This window comes from Pseudochaenichthys georgianus, chromosome 15, assembly GCF_902827115.2.
Source record: "Pseudochaenichthys georgianus chromosome 15, fPseGeo1.2, whole genome shotgun sequence".
In the NCBI taxonomy this organism is placed as follows: Eukaryota; Metazoa; Chordata; class Actinopteri; order Perciformes; family Channichthyidae; genus Pseudochaenichthys; species Pseudochaenichthys georgianus.
The window spans coordinates 27,463,903-27,480,944 of record NC_047517.1 but is presented as its reverse complement, the minus strand read 5'-3'; the positions used below and the strand labels follow the sequence as shown (position 1 = coordinate 27,480,944).

The following is a 17,042-nucleotide window of genomic DNA, read 5'->3' as shown; positions in this document are numbered from 1 at the left end:
CATCTCACAACATGCAATAGCCCCGTAGGCAGCTAAACATTTAAAGAAAACTCAGCCCCAAAACAGCCGCAGCTTGCAGGCATTATAGTCTCAACAGGACAAAGCAGCAGATTTATTACATCGTCTGGCTGACAGCTTAATGGGCCTTGCATGAAAACTGTCTTATTGAGTTGTTCTTCCAGGATGTTTAGAGACTTCTGCATAGGAAGCTATACTTGAGCGAGAGATGAGCCGTAGGGTAGTTGTTGTTTTCTTAGATGCAGTGAGAACATTTTAATATCATTTCATTTTTATGGCATGAACAGAACATTGTTGTTTCTTTCAGTTTAATAACTAGAATTATTTGTATTCATTTGAACTATTATAATAGTAATATAAAAAACACTTAGCAAACTGTTCTATAATTCATTCAATAAAACATACACAGCCTCTCCTTTAGGCTCTAAAATGTGCCCTCATCCCCAGCCTGCTATCACACTGTTCTACACCTCTTTGGAGTATCTCTACAGTGATTTTCAGAGGCTCGTCTCTAAAAGCAGACTAATGAATATTTAATAGTTACTGGCAGTGTTTTTATGACTGTCTGACCATAAATGGCACCATCTTCTTATGAGGATATGTTGGATATTTTAACATTTGCATTCTGTTTTGCAGTTCGTTCAAGCACCTGATTGGAGGTTTTGAGGACGTGGCCAAACAAGGCCACGAGGATGCCGATGCCAAAGCAAAGTAAGACGATTATAATTCAGTGGTATGCATACATAATCACAATAACCATTATGCAAATATATCATTTTACTTTGAGCTTGTTTTGTTTTAAATTGACCATATTGTGATGAACCCCCAGCTGCAACATTTTATAAAGGAGCTTGCTCTCGGCCAAGTGTTAATGCAGTAGGCCTTTAGGTTTGTTATATGACAATACCCCTGAGGCAGGTCAGAAAGCAGAGGCTATGACCTCCGCCTCTATTTGTGGAGAAATTAATATGTACTCTAGATATCGTCGCTATGGAAACAAGAGGATAGTTCTATAGAAGGCACCTTGGCAATGAGGTGGTTATCTTTGTAGCTACACATCGGCATAATCGGATACCTCGCTCACTCGGTGCTATGTTTCGAGTCAAGGTGAGTTGAAACAAGAACGCGGTAATAAAGATGGCAGAGAGAGAGAGAGAGAGAGAGAGCAGAAAGAGCTTATCGGGGGACAAAGCAGACGAGGCTTCTGACCAACGCTTTGATTTCTAGCTGACTGCTGAGTGTTGGTCGTCTTTTGCAAGTCCGAAGAATTTAGTCAGCAAAGAGCAGAACATATCACCAGTTACTGTTGGACAGAGGCACTGAGGAAAGAGAGATGACAATGAGAGGAGGGGGATGCATGGCTTGCCTCTGGCGTTCGGCTCTGGTCCCCCTCATGGCTCACGATCACTGATTATTGCCAGCAAATGTGTTTGATAGAAATAAAACCTGGTGTGTATTCTCTATCCCATTCCTGTGTCTCCGTAGGGAAGATAGTTTAAAGATTGATTTAATTCAAATGAGCAACCAATCATAGCCCTCATTTGTAACCCAATAATCAACCCTTTTCTCTAAAGATTAAGCCACTGCCTCCCTCTGGTCCCGGAGATCTGTCACATCAAAGTGTTTTCCACCGTGATTAAGGTAGCTCTCCCTGCCGCGTGCTGAGTGTGTGTCGTCTCTCGCTGACACTCCCCAGCTGAGCACATTTGTATCTTGGTGAGGAAAGCCTGAGTCAGGATCTCACGGTGACGGAAACTATCTCTAATTGGTCACAGCGGATAAGCACCATGCAGTAGTACTACAGTATAACTACACAGCAAACTACAGCTGCTCTCTGTGAGGTTCACAGGTCCTTTCTTCAAACACTACCTCCCCACATTGTTTCTGATCAAGCTGCTGCTTCTCTCTGCATGAGAAGCTTCACGCTACACAAAGTAGAGCCAATTAATCCCTTTTGTGGTAATGTTCCTTTTATTTCTGAATGGCTTTGAGTTTTTTGTTTAGAGGAAAGCGATGTGAGAGATTAAAACAAGAATATTATGTTTTCAACCCATATCTTTCAGAGGTTTCTTTTTAAAAAGCTATTATTAAACCGATCAGGGACCTTGTTGCACATCATTAATGTTTTCCCTCTCCCCTAATGCCCTGTTATCTGTCCTAAAAAGGCATAACATCACATAAAAAAAATGTACTTCTTTTTTTTGGTGCTCAAAGAAAACAAACAATACAAACAGAACTATCCTCTGATAAGCTTTCATTTTCTACATTTTTGTGATGAACTGTTTTCCTTTCAAACTGTCCATAAAAGTCTCAACTAAAAGTCTCATCAAACCAACAGATGTCCTGTTTTGAGTATAACATTCTCTCCACTTAATACCTCATTCACACCAACGGTGTTTCAGGGCCGGTTCGGAGCTGGAGCTTGAAAAGGACCGGGTTTTCCTGTTCACACCGCAGCGGAGCAGCCTCTTAGCACCGGAATCCGGTTCATTTCAAGCACCAAAAAATTGTCCGACCAGAGCAAAAGCACCGCATACGTCACGCTTACGTTGAGGCGGGGGCAGGGGCAGGATCAACTCCTGAACAACAACAAAAAGCCCGCGTTTTATACAGTTTGTACACAACGATAGAGAAACCTAACAAGCAGCAGTGGTCCACTGAAGAGACCAGCTACCTGCTGGGAATCTGGTCTTCCGAAGAGGTACAGAGGAAGCTGGAGCACAATCGGCCATTGTTGTTGTTGTCTGTGTCAGCTGTGAGGAGTTTCCGCGCGGTTTGGCTTTAAGAAGCCGGCACGCAAACGGTTAAGTCATGACGCAAACGATGAGGCAATGACGCAGCACCAGTCGGACTCTGGGCGGTGTGGAAAGAGCCGGAGCTAAACCGAAGAACCGGTTCTGAACCTGAAAAGCTCTAGCACGGAGCTTGAACCGGAGTTGCGTTGGTGTGAATGAGGTATTACTGCTAATCACACCCCATCCAGCATGATGGAGATTAATGGGACAATATGAGCCAAGTATGACGCAGCATGTCCCATGTCTGTTGAGCAGGTGTAGGAGTTCAACAAGTGAAAATCACTGGTAAATAAAAGTGACATTTAATGAGTCAGCTTTAAGGTCAGAGATGTTTCTTCTATCTCCTCTCCCTTGAGTCAGGCTAGACCAGAGGAAATGAGCACACACCCTCATATACACACAACCGCACACACACACACACACACACGCAAGGATTGTATCATTTTGTATGATCTCATCGGTTCACTGATACAGATTATCACCCACTGGGGTGCTACTTGACCGGCATGGGAACATTTTGTATTGCAGTGCTATTATCACTCATGTAACATTGTCTAGTGACATGTCATTTTAACTTCACTAAACCTATGTACCTAACCAACTTTACAGTGTTTGATGCAGCTGAGCGGTGTGTTTTTTTATTCAAGTTCAACGTTAAGAAATACATTTAAAGTGGATGTTTGGTCTGCGCCTGAATGTCATATTCCATCAAACACTTCAGCCACGGGCATAGAAAAATGTTGCCCTCTGCCAATTAAAAAAAAATCTATATGAGTATTTCTGTTACTGCTTTTGTAAATATCTTCCCTATTCATTGACTCTCCGAGAAGTGTCCTTGGATGAGAAATAGAGCAGCAGAATGTGTTTTTCCTGTAAAGACTTTTCATTTCAATTAATTGCACTGCTATCTTCACCAGCTGGTTTTAAGGTTACCTTATTGTATTAACTTAAAAAGGAATCTTGCACAGAATAGACTGTATTGTTCCCCCATTGTCTACTTAAAATCTAGCTCTTTTATGGTTCAAAGGAGTTATTGTTCACCAGCTTCAAGTATTTGCTCCTTACCTTTATACTTGAAATGGATAAAGGATGCCATCTGCTGGCTGAATGACACTATTACCTTTAAACCTTTTTAAAAACCTGCATGGAGGAAAACAATCCATTCATTCCAGGGCTGCAGTCGAATAGTCCAAAGATCAGCTCCTAAGTTCTAACCCTATCGTCTATTCCTTGACCTCTGAGTGAAACGTTAAGGGATAGTGGACAGGAGAATTCAAAAGGACTTAGGAGAAGAGACTGCGGTACTTTAGAGAATCCGAATGCACTTTCACTATCCGAGTGTTTATGATGCTCCAGCGGACGTCCTGAATGTGCATCTGCTGCTGTGGGGGAACTATGGAAACCACAGTTTTCTATACAGCGGACTACAACATGGATGTTTAATAAGAACGAGGGACTGATGTAAACTCATCTAGAGACTCTGCACCGTGCTCTGAAGCTGCTGCTTTGCTTTATGAACGTAGACAACAGAGAAACATATTCTTCAGGACCAAAGTTGGAATTGAAATAAAAAGGGAAAGTGAAACTTATGCTCGTCACCCTCTCCCTCCGGTCCACATTAATACAAAAGATCCCAATACGTATGAAAAGATCTTAAAATCAATACAAATGTATTTATTATAAACGTTAGTCCTTAACATCTATCACTGTGTATATCACCATTCAAACATCTTTTAAAAGTTGAACAAACCCCACACAGCTCAGTAAAGACTGAAATGTTGACTTTATTTGATAATTTGAGTAAAAACTAATGTTCATATTTCTCTTTTTGATTATAATACTGATGAACGTTCAAAACAAAGCACTTTGGCAACTTACCACCTATGTTTTAAAAAGCTTAATAAGCACCGTAACTTTCATGATATCATTTCTCGGTCATAATCGGTTGTTTCCGTGAACGGCCGACTGTTGAGTGACGGCAAATGCTGCGGCTGCAAGGCATTGTGGGGCAGCATTTTCGCTTCTCCTGTCGGTTAGGGAGGTCCAGTGGTTCCTAAGCTAAAGGAGGTTATAAAGGAAGTTTGAAACCTCCTTTCCTATCATTCTCATCATTCTAGAGAATTCGAACGGCACTTATCATGGCTGCCACTGAGGGACTTCCGGGTCATTTCACTCCTTTAGGAAGGTTCCTAAGCTAAATGGACTATTCGACTTCAGCCCAGACCTCCCTTCTTATGTGTACCCATAAGTCCATGCATGCATATGTGTTGGCACTATGACCTCATTAATAATCCTGTCCCACACACAGAACTCAATGTACTCTCGCTTACCTCTCTCCATCATTTAGTTAAGCAGAGTGAATTTTGGGATTTGGAGTGTATTCTGGGCCGGCATCCAGACGAGAGGATGGGAGAGAAGATAAAAGGATCACCTGTAAATCTTACATTCGAATGGTAGTGCCTGTTTATACACAAATAAACAGTCACTGCCCTAGTAACCTAATGTGTTTCTGTGAAACATGGTGCCTTAGTAACGTGCCAACACATGCCCCTACTGTGCCCACAGGTATGTAGCTTAGGGAGAAAGGTTTTATTGTTCTGGCTGATGTATCTGGTGGATTTGAAGGAGTAAAATCCTCTTTCCACATCTCAAATGCCTCAAAGGCTGAGATGGACGTCTCATTTGCCACTTTTATTTATCAAATTGGAACCCAGAACTGTATTCATAAAATGAGTCATTGTTTAACTCTTGGATAAATAAATGTAATCCCTGCTGCGCCATGAAGGAAGACTGCTGAGTTATCTAAACAAGTCTTCCTTCTAGGGGAATGTTTTGATAAATGTCTTTCACTGGCATACTTCTGTGACGTTGAAGGCAATGGTCTGTTCTGAGTGACCCAGCAAAGGCTGTCCAGGCTCCGATCTGTCCTAAACCCACTGTTCCAGACACCGAGTTGATGAAACTCTGTCTGGATCAAACAATAAACTGGAGAACATACTGTACATCTGGTGCAAAGAAATAGACACGGGGAAGCTATCTTTACTGCCAGCATGTGCAGGTCTGCAGTGGCATGTTGGGGATGTTTGGTGGCAGAGTCAGGCAGCAGTAGAGAGCTTGGGTGACAGATCTTTAATCCTAACATTTATGGTGCCTTTTTCCCTAAAGTTTACTGGACCCTTAACACATTTCGACACTATGATTATTTCCCTTACTAAGTCTTTTTTGGCTTGACCAGCTGACAGATTGCCAAACTATATATACTCCACTACATCATGCCTTATTCACAACACATTAACATTCATTTAGAATATATCAGGGTGGGAAAACCATGCTTAACATCTTTATTTTGAAGAACAGTCTTTTGTAGATTCCAAAACCGTGTTAGTACTTTACTAGAGGACTGAACTCAAACACATCCTGTTCACATTTATACACTCCACATCCTCAATAACATCCTCGAAAGATTGATAAGCATTTAATCCTCTAAGATTTGCAAACAAATGAGCTAAAGTAGTGACGGATATTTTGTCTCAGGTTGTTGGAAGTGGATAATCTCTCCTTTCATCCTGCGTCTCATCACTAATCCTGTTCCGATTCTGTCTTTTTTCCTGGCACCACAGGTATGAAGCAGAGAATGCGTTCTTCTTCAACCTCAACCTAGCTGACTTTAACATCATCGACACTCTGGGAGTTGGTGGCTTTGGTCGTGTTGAGCTGGTATGGGGGCCCTGCACTGTGACAGTTCCAATGTTACAATTGTCTATGTGGGCTTGTGTGGAAGCTGCCTTTTTTTATTTGAATTTCTTTCTTTCTTTTTCTCACTTCAGGTTCAGCTCAAGAGCGATGAGAACAAAACCTTTGCCATGAAGATCCTGAAGAAGCGACACATTGTCGACACAAGACAGCAGGAGCACATTCGCTCCGAGAAACTCATCATGCAGGAGGCGCACTCTGACTTCATTGTTAGGTACACCTTTGAACTGCTTCATTCAAAAGGCAGTATAAATAATCTACAATGTTCCATACATTTCTCAAGGATTAGTATTTTATTAATTTAGAACCAAAAGGACTGTGGATTCTTTGTCAAGCTTATAAAGGTTTCGTCACACATTGTGCATTTCAACATAAATGCAGAATGAATGTGTGCGTGTGTGTGTGTCTACCTGTGATGTTCCTGAAACTCTGGTGATCTATAAAAGGCGTTCTTCCTGCTGTTTTGTCTGTGTATTCTGGAAGACGCGCCATCTCTTGTGACCCTGAAAGAAAAAAAGAAGGCACATGAGTGCTATCTTTATGCTACACTATAAAGTATATCTTTAAATAAAGGTATTCACAGGGAGTCCTTGAACTCCAGGGGGCCCCAGCAGAGTTGGGTGTAACGCGTTACTGTAATAATATTACTTTTGTCTGTAACGGAGTAGTGTAACGCGCTACTTTTATCATTCAGTAATCACACTACAGTTACTAACATTGCCCCGACGCGCGTTACTTCGTTACTTACTAAAATCAGTCATAATCAAACCTCAACAAACACCTGCAAAGAACACGTGCTAAGGTGAAGCTAACGCACAGCTATTTGTTGTTTGTTTATATCACGTAGTCTGTTCTTCTTCTCTGTTTTCCGGTTGTTGCCTGTTTTGAATGACGAATACACACTACCGCCGCCTGCTGGTAAGGAGAGTTATTGCCACTCACGCATGCGCAGTTCGTACGTGCTCGGCTGAAGTCTTTGCGGTGTCTGGTTCCAGTGCAACACATGGCCAACACGCCGACGCAACAGCGTGAGCAGAGATAGACTGCGCAAAAATATACAGATAGCAGGAGACAGAGGACAGCCACGGTCAGATAGGAAAACATTCAGGATCTGGATCAGTCTTATGCGACAATGGAAACTGAACTAAAGAGAACATTTGAAACGTTAGCAGTCTGCGTGATCTGCCTGCAGGGAGGGGCGGGCCGGCCCTGCGAGTAAAGTAACGAGTTAGTGTAACGAAGTAGTGTAATATATTACTTTTTTTTTAGTAACGACCCCATCTGGGCCCCAGTTACCTCAGGGGTGCTGAATAACTGTTGCACAATTTTATAGATTCAGTTTTAGTTTTCATAAGGTTAAGTGTCTGTAAATAGACATTGCACTAACATAAATAGAACATATTGTTATCAAAGATACATCAGATTGTTTCACAGGCTAACAGGTCAGCTAGTTAGCTAACCTATGCTCAATCCCTGTGGGGCTACTCTCCATAACGGTGGACTAGTTAGCTATATTAGGTACTATTATATGTATAGCTTAGTACCAAATGCACCATAAAAAGGTATGCTTTTTCACAAGACTCTATGTAGCTTTATACGTTATTGTAGGCCCAGTTTCATATGCAACTAAATGCTAAGCACATTTAGTAGGGGGTCCATGCTCCATCTATATTTTAACTAAGTAGTCCGTAGCCTAATAAGCATAAAATAATCATGGACTATTGGTGGAAATACAGTTGCTCTTTCTGACCACATACTCTGTTTAAAAGATAGTGAATAGAGGCATTTTGATGTAACATTGCTTCTTACACAACTGGTGATAGTATATATGCGTTATTTTGATATTAACAGCGTGCAAACGGATACATTTTTTTATTGAAATGTACTTTGCATATATTGATATCGTCGACAATCATTTTGTAAGAGTATGTATCAGCTCTTCTTCAACTGTGAAATATAAATTAATTACACAACTAGATATTTACCACATTGCATTTAAAAGCTGTTATAGTGAGACTCTACCTTTTTATTTTCTAATTTTCAGACTCTATAGGACGTTCAAGGACAGCAAGTACCTCTACATGTTGATGGAGGCTTGTTTAGGGGGAGAGCTGTGGACAATACTTCGAGACCGGTAAGCTCATTTGTTTTAGTCGAGTTATATTTCTGTTACTGCTAGGGATGCAAAGCGTAAGTATCACAACATGTGGATAGTGAAAGGTGCAGTAATAGTCCTAAACCTAAAGTATCTGTTGTTGTGCTGTGTTTCCAGGGGTTCATTTGAGGACTCAACCACCAGGTTTTACACAGGGTGTGTGGTGGAGGCCTTCGCTTACCTACATTCCAAAGGAATAATCTACAGAGACCTCAAACCAGAGAACCTTATTTTGGACCACAGGGGATATGCCAAACTGGTAAGAGGTCAATAAGAGATCACCGAAGAACTCCAAATTCTTTTTTCTGTCTTTTGTTGAAGGGAGAAATCTAACCTTTTTATGACACTACAAAGGAGTATCAAATTAAACTCGAACTCGAGTGTTCAATTACACTTCAACAGTTGACTTTTGTTGCGTGTAAATAATAGTATAATTAAAGTATAATTGAGTTTAAGTTGGCATTTGTTTGAGGTGCCGCCATTACCTTTCCCCGGCTGGAGAAACCAGTTTGTTGCTTTTGGCAGAGCAGCAACCAGCTGCTCCATAACTTTTATCCACCATGCCATACATTAATATGCACATGATCTCATTCAAATAAGGACCAAATTGTTTTGTTTTGAAATGAAATACCTTTTCAACCTCATCTTACTGACAAAAAAACCGTTTTCTTTGTCACAGGTCGACTTTGGCTTTGCCAAGAAGATCGGGTTTGGGAAGAAGACGTGGACCTTCTGTGGGACACCAGAGTATGTAGCACCAGAGATTATTCTCAACAAAGGCCACGACATCTCAGCCGACTACTGGTCGCTAGGCATCCTCATGTTTGAGCTCCTAACTGGCAGGTACACTCAAGTCGATAAACCTTAGGTGTGCTTTGAGATGGCATATGGTATCGTGCACAACAAAAACAATAAATACTATTTTAAAAACTTTGCATTTCTCACTCAAGACTAATATCTTTACCTGTGTTTATCTAGCCCTCCATTCTCTGGCCCTGACCCTATGAAAACGTACAACATCATCCTGAGAGGCATCGACATGATCGAATTTCCAAAGAAAATTACCAAAAATGCTGGCAACTTAATTAAAAAGCTATGCAGGTGAGTGTCTGTGCTTCTGGCGATAGTTTAGACTCTGAGTAATTGATTTAAGTGGCTTATTTTCATTATGAGTCATCTTTTTGTTTCTTCTTCAGGGATAATCCCTCTGAACGACTGGGAAACTTGAAAAATGGTGTCAAAGACATCCAGAAGCACAAGTAAGCATGCGTATAAAAGAATAACATCCTTTTAGTTGTACATTTCTCTGAGCAGATTGATTTGGTAGTTAAACATAACTATGAAATAATAAAGAAGACATGATGTTTTTTCTTCAGATGGTTTGAAGGCTTTAACTGGGAGGGCTTGAAGAAGGGGACATTGACGCCTCCTATTATCCCCAACGTAAGTGCACACTTTTGTAGTCACTTTCATACTCTAAATACGTTTTTCATCGGCTTGTTAAGCCTTTCTGTTAACCTTTTTCTGTCTTTACACCAGCTCACATCAGCAGTTGACACAAGTAACTTCGACAGCTTCCCAGAGGACAACGAGGACCCGCCTCCTGATGACAACTCTGGCTGGGACGTTGATTTTTGAAGTCCGCTTCTCAACTTAAAACCAAAAGAAACTCTTCTTTTGTTGGCTTGGAGACCATCTTGAGGATACGGATGTGTTGTAAAAAAACTGCTATAAAAAGAGAGGATTTGGAGAAGAAGATAGATGGATGGAAAACCCTCTGGGTCACCAATATGCCTTTATTTCACTGTGGCTCTGGATCAAGCATTTATATTGGGACTGCTGTAGCACTTCTTCAGTGTTGTCTTACACTCTGCTCTGAAGGCAAAGGAAAAGAAAGTGCAGGGATACACATACACACACGACACAACAGAGGCTGATAATGGAGCCAGGTTTTCTCATGTAACAGGGAATTATGTTCAATGGGTGGATGATTGTTCCATAGTTTGTCTAAGTTTTGGTTCTAGGGTCAATAACAGTGAAAAATGTGGACTGCGCAAAAAAACTGAAAACGCTGATGATGATTTTTTTGTGTTGGTATCTTTGCAATATTTGATGAAATGTTTGAAGGACATTGGATGGGTTTAAGATGTTACTTCTTGACATGCAGCTGCTTTCTGCAAACTCCGATAATTTCCAGAGATCTACACACTACAGTTTGCGAGTAAAACTGTATCAAGTGCCCAAGACTAACCTGAATGTCACATTTCCCTCTTATTTGAAGTCCATAAGGCATGTACGGTACATAGTATTTGAATTTAAAAAAGACACTTCACCACAACAAAATCAAATACTTAGTACACTTTATATAAGATAACTTGAAAAGCACAAACACTGTGCCTTGAGTGAAAAGAGACGTGAATCTTAAAAGTGCCCTCCTTAAAATGTAATGAATCACACACCGACAAACACGAAATGTCAGCTAGTATTTTCATGAAGCAATGTGTCATTATGCACTTAAGACCATTAACTGGGAAAATTAGCAGTTACAGCTCATTTTAAGCTTCGGTAGATGGTGCCACACCTATTTTCTTTAATACGCTTTTAATTTACACATATAAATGCGTCTCTGCCTACTTCTTCATTTTGTTCTGAAATCACCCAAATGCCTCGTCATCTCTTCGCCTCTGTATAGTTCTGACACAACTGTGAACATGGTTTCAATGTCTTTGGTGCTGTTATTGATACATTATAATAAGAGATGGTGAGGTGACAGTACTGGTTATTGTTTTTGTAAAGTGATTCTTTTGTGCCTGTTTTCTTTGTAACGTATACTTGACTTTGTTCTTTAGACAAATTGGAGATTTGTGTGCAATTGTAAACTCGATTGAGGCTTTATTTGATATCACTTGACACCGTGTTACATTGTGCTAAGTGGTATTCCGCAGTGCTTTTTTACAAACCGGTTAAGTTAAAGCTTAAATTAACCATCCTTGTCTTTGGAGGCATTAACCACATTCACATTATCTTAAGACTATCTTGACTTAACATCATCTAATGGATATTTTAAAAGCGAACAAATTAAAAGGAGATTATATTCTGTGAAACTCACAACTTCGACCATTGGCGCCATGATCTCTCACCCTGCTCATCATCCCTCATGTCCAAAGATCAGAACAAATGTAAGTGCCTTAAATCAATGGCATACAAATTTAACATCACAAGTCCTTTTCGATGCTGCATGAAAACATTTACACCTCAAAAACGTCTGTTTCCTCTTAGATGGCTGCTTCTCATCCTTTGTCATATCTAATAAATACATTAATCACCATGAAAAGAGAATGTTTAGTCATTTGATGGCTGACATGAAATTAATTTCCTGCTTACCCCTTGTGGTATATCTCACAGGAACATTCATTAAAAGTGAGATGATAATAATCCGTCATACCTGATATGTCTGCAATGAAATGTTCTCTACATGTCTAAAATGGTCTTATGAAGTAAACCACAGCTGGCCTGAGATAAAGTGAAGTATACATCCTGGATCAGAGGGACATCCATCACCTGTTTCAGTCATCAAATGTGAGCATGCAGCAATGGCGTGAATGATTTGCAGTTTTGAACATTTCACAGCTTGGTAAACAGTATTACTCTTTACTACTGTTGACAATCTTTGACGGTATGATAGCATTGATCATAGTGTATCAACATTGTTAAAATGATCACTGTTTCTCTCATATTTCATGAAGCCAAACAGACCCACACATTTAACTTTCATAAATCATTGAATGAAGATATCTTAGATCTGTGGGCATACCATGAGTATTTTCTGTTGCTGTATTAAGGGCGGGTCGTGTGTATCACAAAGCCTTATGTATGCCATCACTTCACAAACCACTGGTTTTGAGTCTTATATTGGCCGCCTTCTGCAATGTTACCTGATATATTGCCTTGTGTTATGTTGTTTATCTGCTGTAAATGAGTTTTGCAGAGTGCCACCTGTAAGATTTTTAAAATTATAGAGTAAAAACAATACTTTTGAGCGGTGTTTGTCTCTTAGTTATTTTGTATCCAACTCTGAATAAGTTATTAAAAACTTGTGCTGGGGAGATTTTAGTTTGATGTAATTGCCACAAGGGGGGGCTGTGGGTAAGGCAGATGTCAGCTTGAGTCTGATGTGAAATAGTTAAGGTTGCCTGAGTTCTAATAATTGGTCCTCCAGTCAATGTCATCCACATACTGGTAAATGCAGATGATTCAGCTTCTCTGGTCTCAGTGTTATTCGCACAACAAATCTGTTTGGGGGACAGGGAAATGGCTTCAGCCATAACAACAGGGTGACACTTCGAAGAGATCAAAGGGGATCAAAGTGCATCAAAGGAGCTCACCTTACCAGCACTGACATTTAGTAAAGTGGAGATAAAAGCACTACTTCAAAAGACATACAGCAATTCAAACGCGCAAAGTGCTACAGTGTGTTTGTCAGGTGTCTATGGCGCATCTCTTCCTCGCAGACACACACGCATATGCACGCACACGCGGCACACACACATCCTCACACTCAAACATAAGCTACGTGACCAGCAGATGACGTCCAAGTGCCAAGATAGCTTCATAAACCAGAGGGGTCGTTTCCAATACGCACTTCAGCACCTGTGTTTTTTCAGCACATCCTAAACCAGACAAATTGAGCCCCCTAAAATACTTAAGAAAAACACGTTGCACTATTTCGCAACATGGGACTTAATTCACAAAACAATATTTCAAATATATATAACTAATAGCCTAATTGGTAAAACGGTGATATTATATGGGGCTTGTTTTGTAGAGATAAGTCAATCAAACACGTTTTTTTCTAACCTTAGATGGGTTATTTCTTACAGTGGAGGAGCCCAAAGGGTCACCGAACAGGACAGATCAGAGTTGCCTTTAATCTCAAAGTGCCAGTCAACCCTGAAAGGCCTCGCCACGGAAGTCCATTAATTCGGTAAACTTTTCACACCCCTTAATGGTCTGCAAATCCCACACATTGATGTCCGCGACTGGTGTAGTCAAGCACACTTTGGAGGATAATTGCCCCCTTTGCAATCAGAAGGATCAAATGAAGTAGTTAATCGACGCAAGTAACTTCAATCACTGTCTTCACACAGCCAAAGGGCAGTTAGGCTACTTGAATGTCAAAGAAACTGGAAAAACCAAACAGCGTTTATAAAGAAGGGTGACTTCTTTATGAAGTTTATGAAGAAAAATAATACAAAATCCCACATTTTGAAGAACACTGTAGCAGATACATGTATTATTTTGGATTAATTACGCCAATAACTGCCTGAAAAACATTACAAGTCAATTATGATTTAATGGGGAAATGTTACAATCAACGTTTTTTGAACAATGAATAGCCTACTGCTATAAAACATGACTACTTTCGTCTTATGATGAGTTTCATTTGAAAACGAGTGAAATAAATTATTTATAGCCTACCTATCCTATTTCAATATTTAATATAATCTGTGAGATCACGTTTATTCTCCACACATGCTATAATATGTTGAAAAAGAAGAATACGGAGGAAAACTGGTAGGCTACACCTTAAAAAAAAGTATGCTAAACAATAAAAATGAACATAGCCATATCATTTATTCACTCTTGTTTTTTCATTAATTAAAAACGTGATTTCAATGTAGATTAAGAAAGTCCATCTCTCTGGAAATACTTTATTTCCAGGACTCGTTACTTGGTGATGGGCATTCAGTGTCGGGAGAGAATGGATGGCCATTTCCGTACAGTGGGTCTCTCTTTGAAATTCCACCCCTCCGCCTTTGTTGTGCACAGCGAGGGGCGGGAAGACAAACAGGTCCACATGTATAAAGAGATCAACCGAGGACTGTGAGTCAGTAGGCTTCGACAGCATCCTGTGAAACTCTCTGGAAACTTTGGGATTCAGGATTTGAGTTCGCTTTTGGACTTTGCCACTTTTTGAATTTATTAAAAATAAATTGGGTTTTTTTCCCCGTGTGTTTACAACACAGCAGATTAAAAGCGAGAATCATGCAGATACCGGCACACCGCTTCTTGGCTGTGTATCTCACGCTGTTTGGATACCTTGGGGACGTCTACACGGGAACAGTCCTTGTAAACTCCAATGCCATCAAGAACCTGCCCGGTGCTTCGGGAGGTAAAGGCTCCGACACTGTCAGCCCGATTCCGCGCACCTCTCCCTCCGGAAGCTTTGGACACAAATTACCCGTGGACACCTTGCAGGTAATTACATTTACCGTGCGTAAAAGGCATTCTCTGCGCTGAGGCAAACGTCTTGTTATGTACTTTTCATATGTGATATCTCATTCCTAAATGACACCCTTTACTTGTTTTAACACTATAGCAGTCAGCTGTTTGCACGGGTGATGAAGACTGTGGAGGTGATGAATTCTGTAACGACGCTCGAGGCGCCTGTCTGCCCTGCCGTAAAAGCCGGAAGCGTTGCGCACGGGACTCCATGTGTTGCGCAGGAAACCGCTGCAGCAATGGTGAGCAGAGGCATCCTACCTGAAACAAATGCTGTTATTTACGATTTACCCAGTTGTTAATGATAATCTGATAACTGTGAATCATTTTTTTGTAATCATATGCAATTATGTGTTTGCATGTTTTGCTGATATCCTTGTATCCAAATCTGTTGTAGTGTCAAATATAAACCCTAAATGCGTTTCCTTCTTTTGACAATTATAGGTGTTTGCCAGGCAAATGACATAGATGGTGCAGATGCATCCATCGTCACAGGCTGGCACAAACACAACAACACCATGGAGCATCATGCTAAAAAGCCTTCCACTGCCCACAACAATCAGCCTATTTCTACAAAAGGTGAGTTAAGGTTATTCAAACTTGATCAGGTTCCATTTAGTAATACCACAAGCAGTTTCTGTAAAGTGTCTTTCATGCAACAGATTTTAACCTCTCTCTTTTGATCATATTTTTCCAGGCCAGGAAGGGGATAATTGTCTGAGATCTGCAGACTGCTCTGAGGGTCTGTGCTGTGCCAGACACTTCTGGTCTCGCATCTGTAAGCCTGTGCTGACGGAGGGCCAGGTGTGTACGCGCCACCGCAGGAAAGGCACTCATGGTTTGGAGCTGTTCCAGCGCTGCGACTGCGGAGACGGTCTATCCTGCCGACCAGAGAAAGGAGAGCGAGACCTCAGTGTCAGCAGGACAGCCCGGAACCTACACACCTGTCAGAGACGCTGACACTAAAGCGTGAACACACAGTGACAAAGAAACACACACACATCCTGCAAACCCACAAATCAGTCATATACACTGACATACACTTTTCAGCTTTCATTCCACCAGAGATGCTGACACAAAAACACATAGACACCCAACACCTAAGACATTCTTTCCTGCCAAAGTTGCTGACACAAACAGCACCCGGAAGGATGGACATGATTCCTGGTAAAGTGATACACCCAGAGGGATGCAACAGTGCAAGACAGACTGATCCAGTTCTCCATTGACAGTCGGAAGTTAGGAAGTGATATTTCAGAAGTCTTGGGGAGATCGATTCATGTTGTCGGTAATGGCAGAGCTGTTTTGTTTCTCTTTTTATGGAACTTCAAGCCTCAGTTATTGCAGTAAATTACTGTATTGTAAATATTATCCTGGCACATAATTGAGCTATTGAATTCTGTCAACACCAGTATTATAAAGACATGGTGCTGCATGCATTGTAAATCTGTTATATATATTGTTTTATAAGAAAATGTTCTATAGAAAATGTGAATATATTTGTTTTATTAAACAACATTCGATAACCTTACTCTTTTGTTCTGGAAATCTGTTTGTGTTAATAGTTTCTCTGATCTACTGTGTAACAAAAATAAATGTCTTATGGGAAATTGTTTCAGAGAGGTTTCACTCAAATAGTTTCAAACATATATTTTACCGCAGATGTTAGGGTCCAAACCATTTAGTCCAAATATTCACTTAAGGGCTGTTACCAGTGGGTAACATTTCTTCTAGAATAACAATTTTCCCCTTTTGGAAAGCAAGAGTTATTTGAACAATCACTTGGTGGTGTAAAACTCATAGCCCAGTATTCACAAAGCACCAGTTGAGGTTGAGTGGATGGTTACAATGTTTGGCCCATATTTGTATCTCCAACACATTACACACAATTGCTGGGATATATGCAAACACACTTGCAGAAAACATACTTACAACAAACAACACACTTTCCTGAGTCAGGAGCCTCAACAGGCCACATCCTGCTGCAAATGATGGTCCATCAGAGCTATGTCATCAGACGTATGATGAAAACAGGACAG

General features: G+C 40.7%; 2 protein-coding genes across 4 annotated transcripts in view; both read left to right on the top strand.

Moving 5' to 3' along the window:
- Window positions 1-12,760, top strand: part of LOC117459643 (cGMP-dependent protein kinase 1) — a 130,394-nt gene extending 117,634 nt beyond the window's left edge. For all 3 annotated transcript variants that reach the window (XM_034100667.2, XM_034100665.2, XM_034100668.2), the window contains 10 exons: window positions 655-729; window positions 6,434-6,530; window positions 6,641-6,780; window positions 8,611-8,700; window positions 8,839-8,980; window positions 9,401-9,564; window positions 9,700-9,822; window positions 9,918-9,980; window positions 10,098-10,164; window positions 10,261-12,760. In XM_034100667.2, the coding sequence (XP_033956558.1) occupies window positions 655-729; window positions 6,434-6,530; window positions 6,641-6,780; window positions 8,611-8,700; window positions 8,839-8,980; window positions 9,401-9,564; window positions 9,700-9,822; window positions 9,918-9,980; window positions 10,098-10,164; window positions 10,261-10,359 (1,060 nt within the window). In that variant the 3' untranslated portion in view covers window positions 10,360-12,760. The remainder of the gene's footprint in view (window positions 1-654; window positions 730-6,433; window positions 6,531-6,640; window positions 6,781-8,610; window positions 8,701-8,838; window positions 8,981-9,400; window positions 9,565-9,699; window positions 9,823-9,917; window positions 9,981-10,097; window positions 10,165-10,260) is intronic.
- A 1,818-nt stretch (window positions 12,761-14,578) lies between these two features.
- Window positions 14,579-16,521, top strand: LOC117460027 (dickkopf-related protein 1-like). The gene is given in 5 exon segments (XM_034101234.1): window positions 14,579-14,627; window positions 14,630-14,979; window positions 15,101-15,245; window positions 15,448-15,582; window positions 15,701-16,521. Coding segments are annotated over 5 exon segments (942 nt in total). The 3' UTR covers window positions 15,964-16,521.
- The last annotated feature ends 521 nt before the right edge of the window (window positions 16,522-17,042 follow it).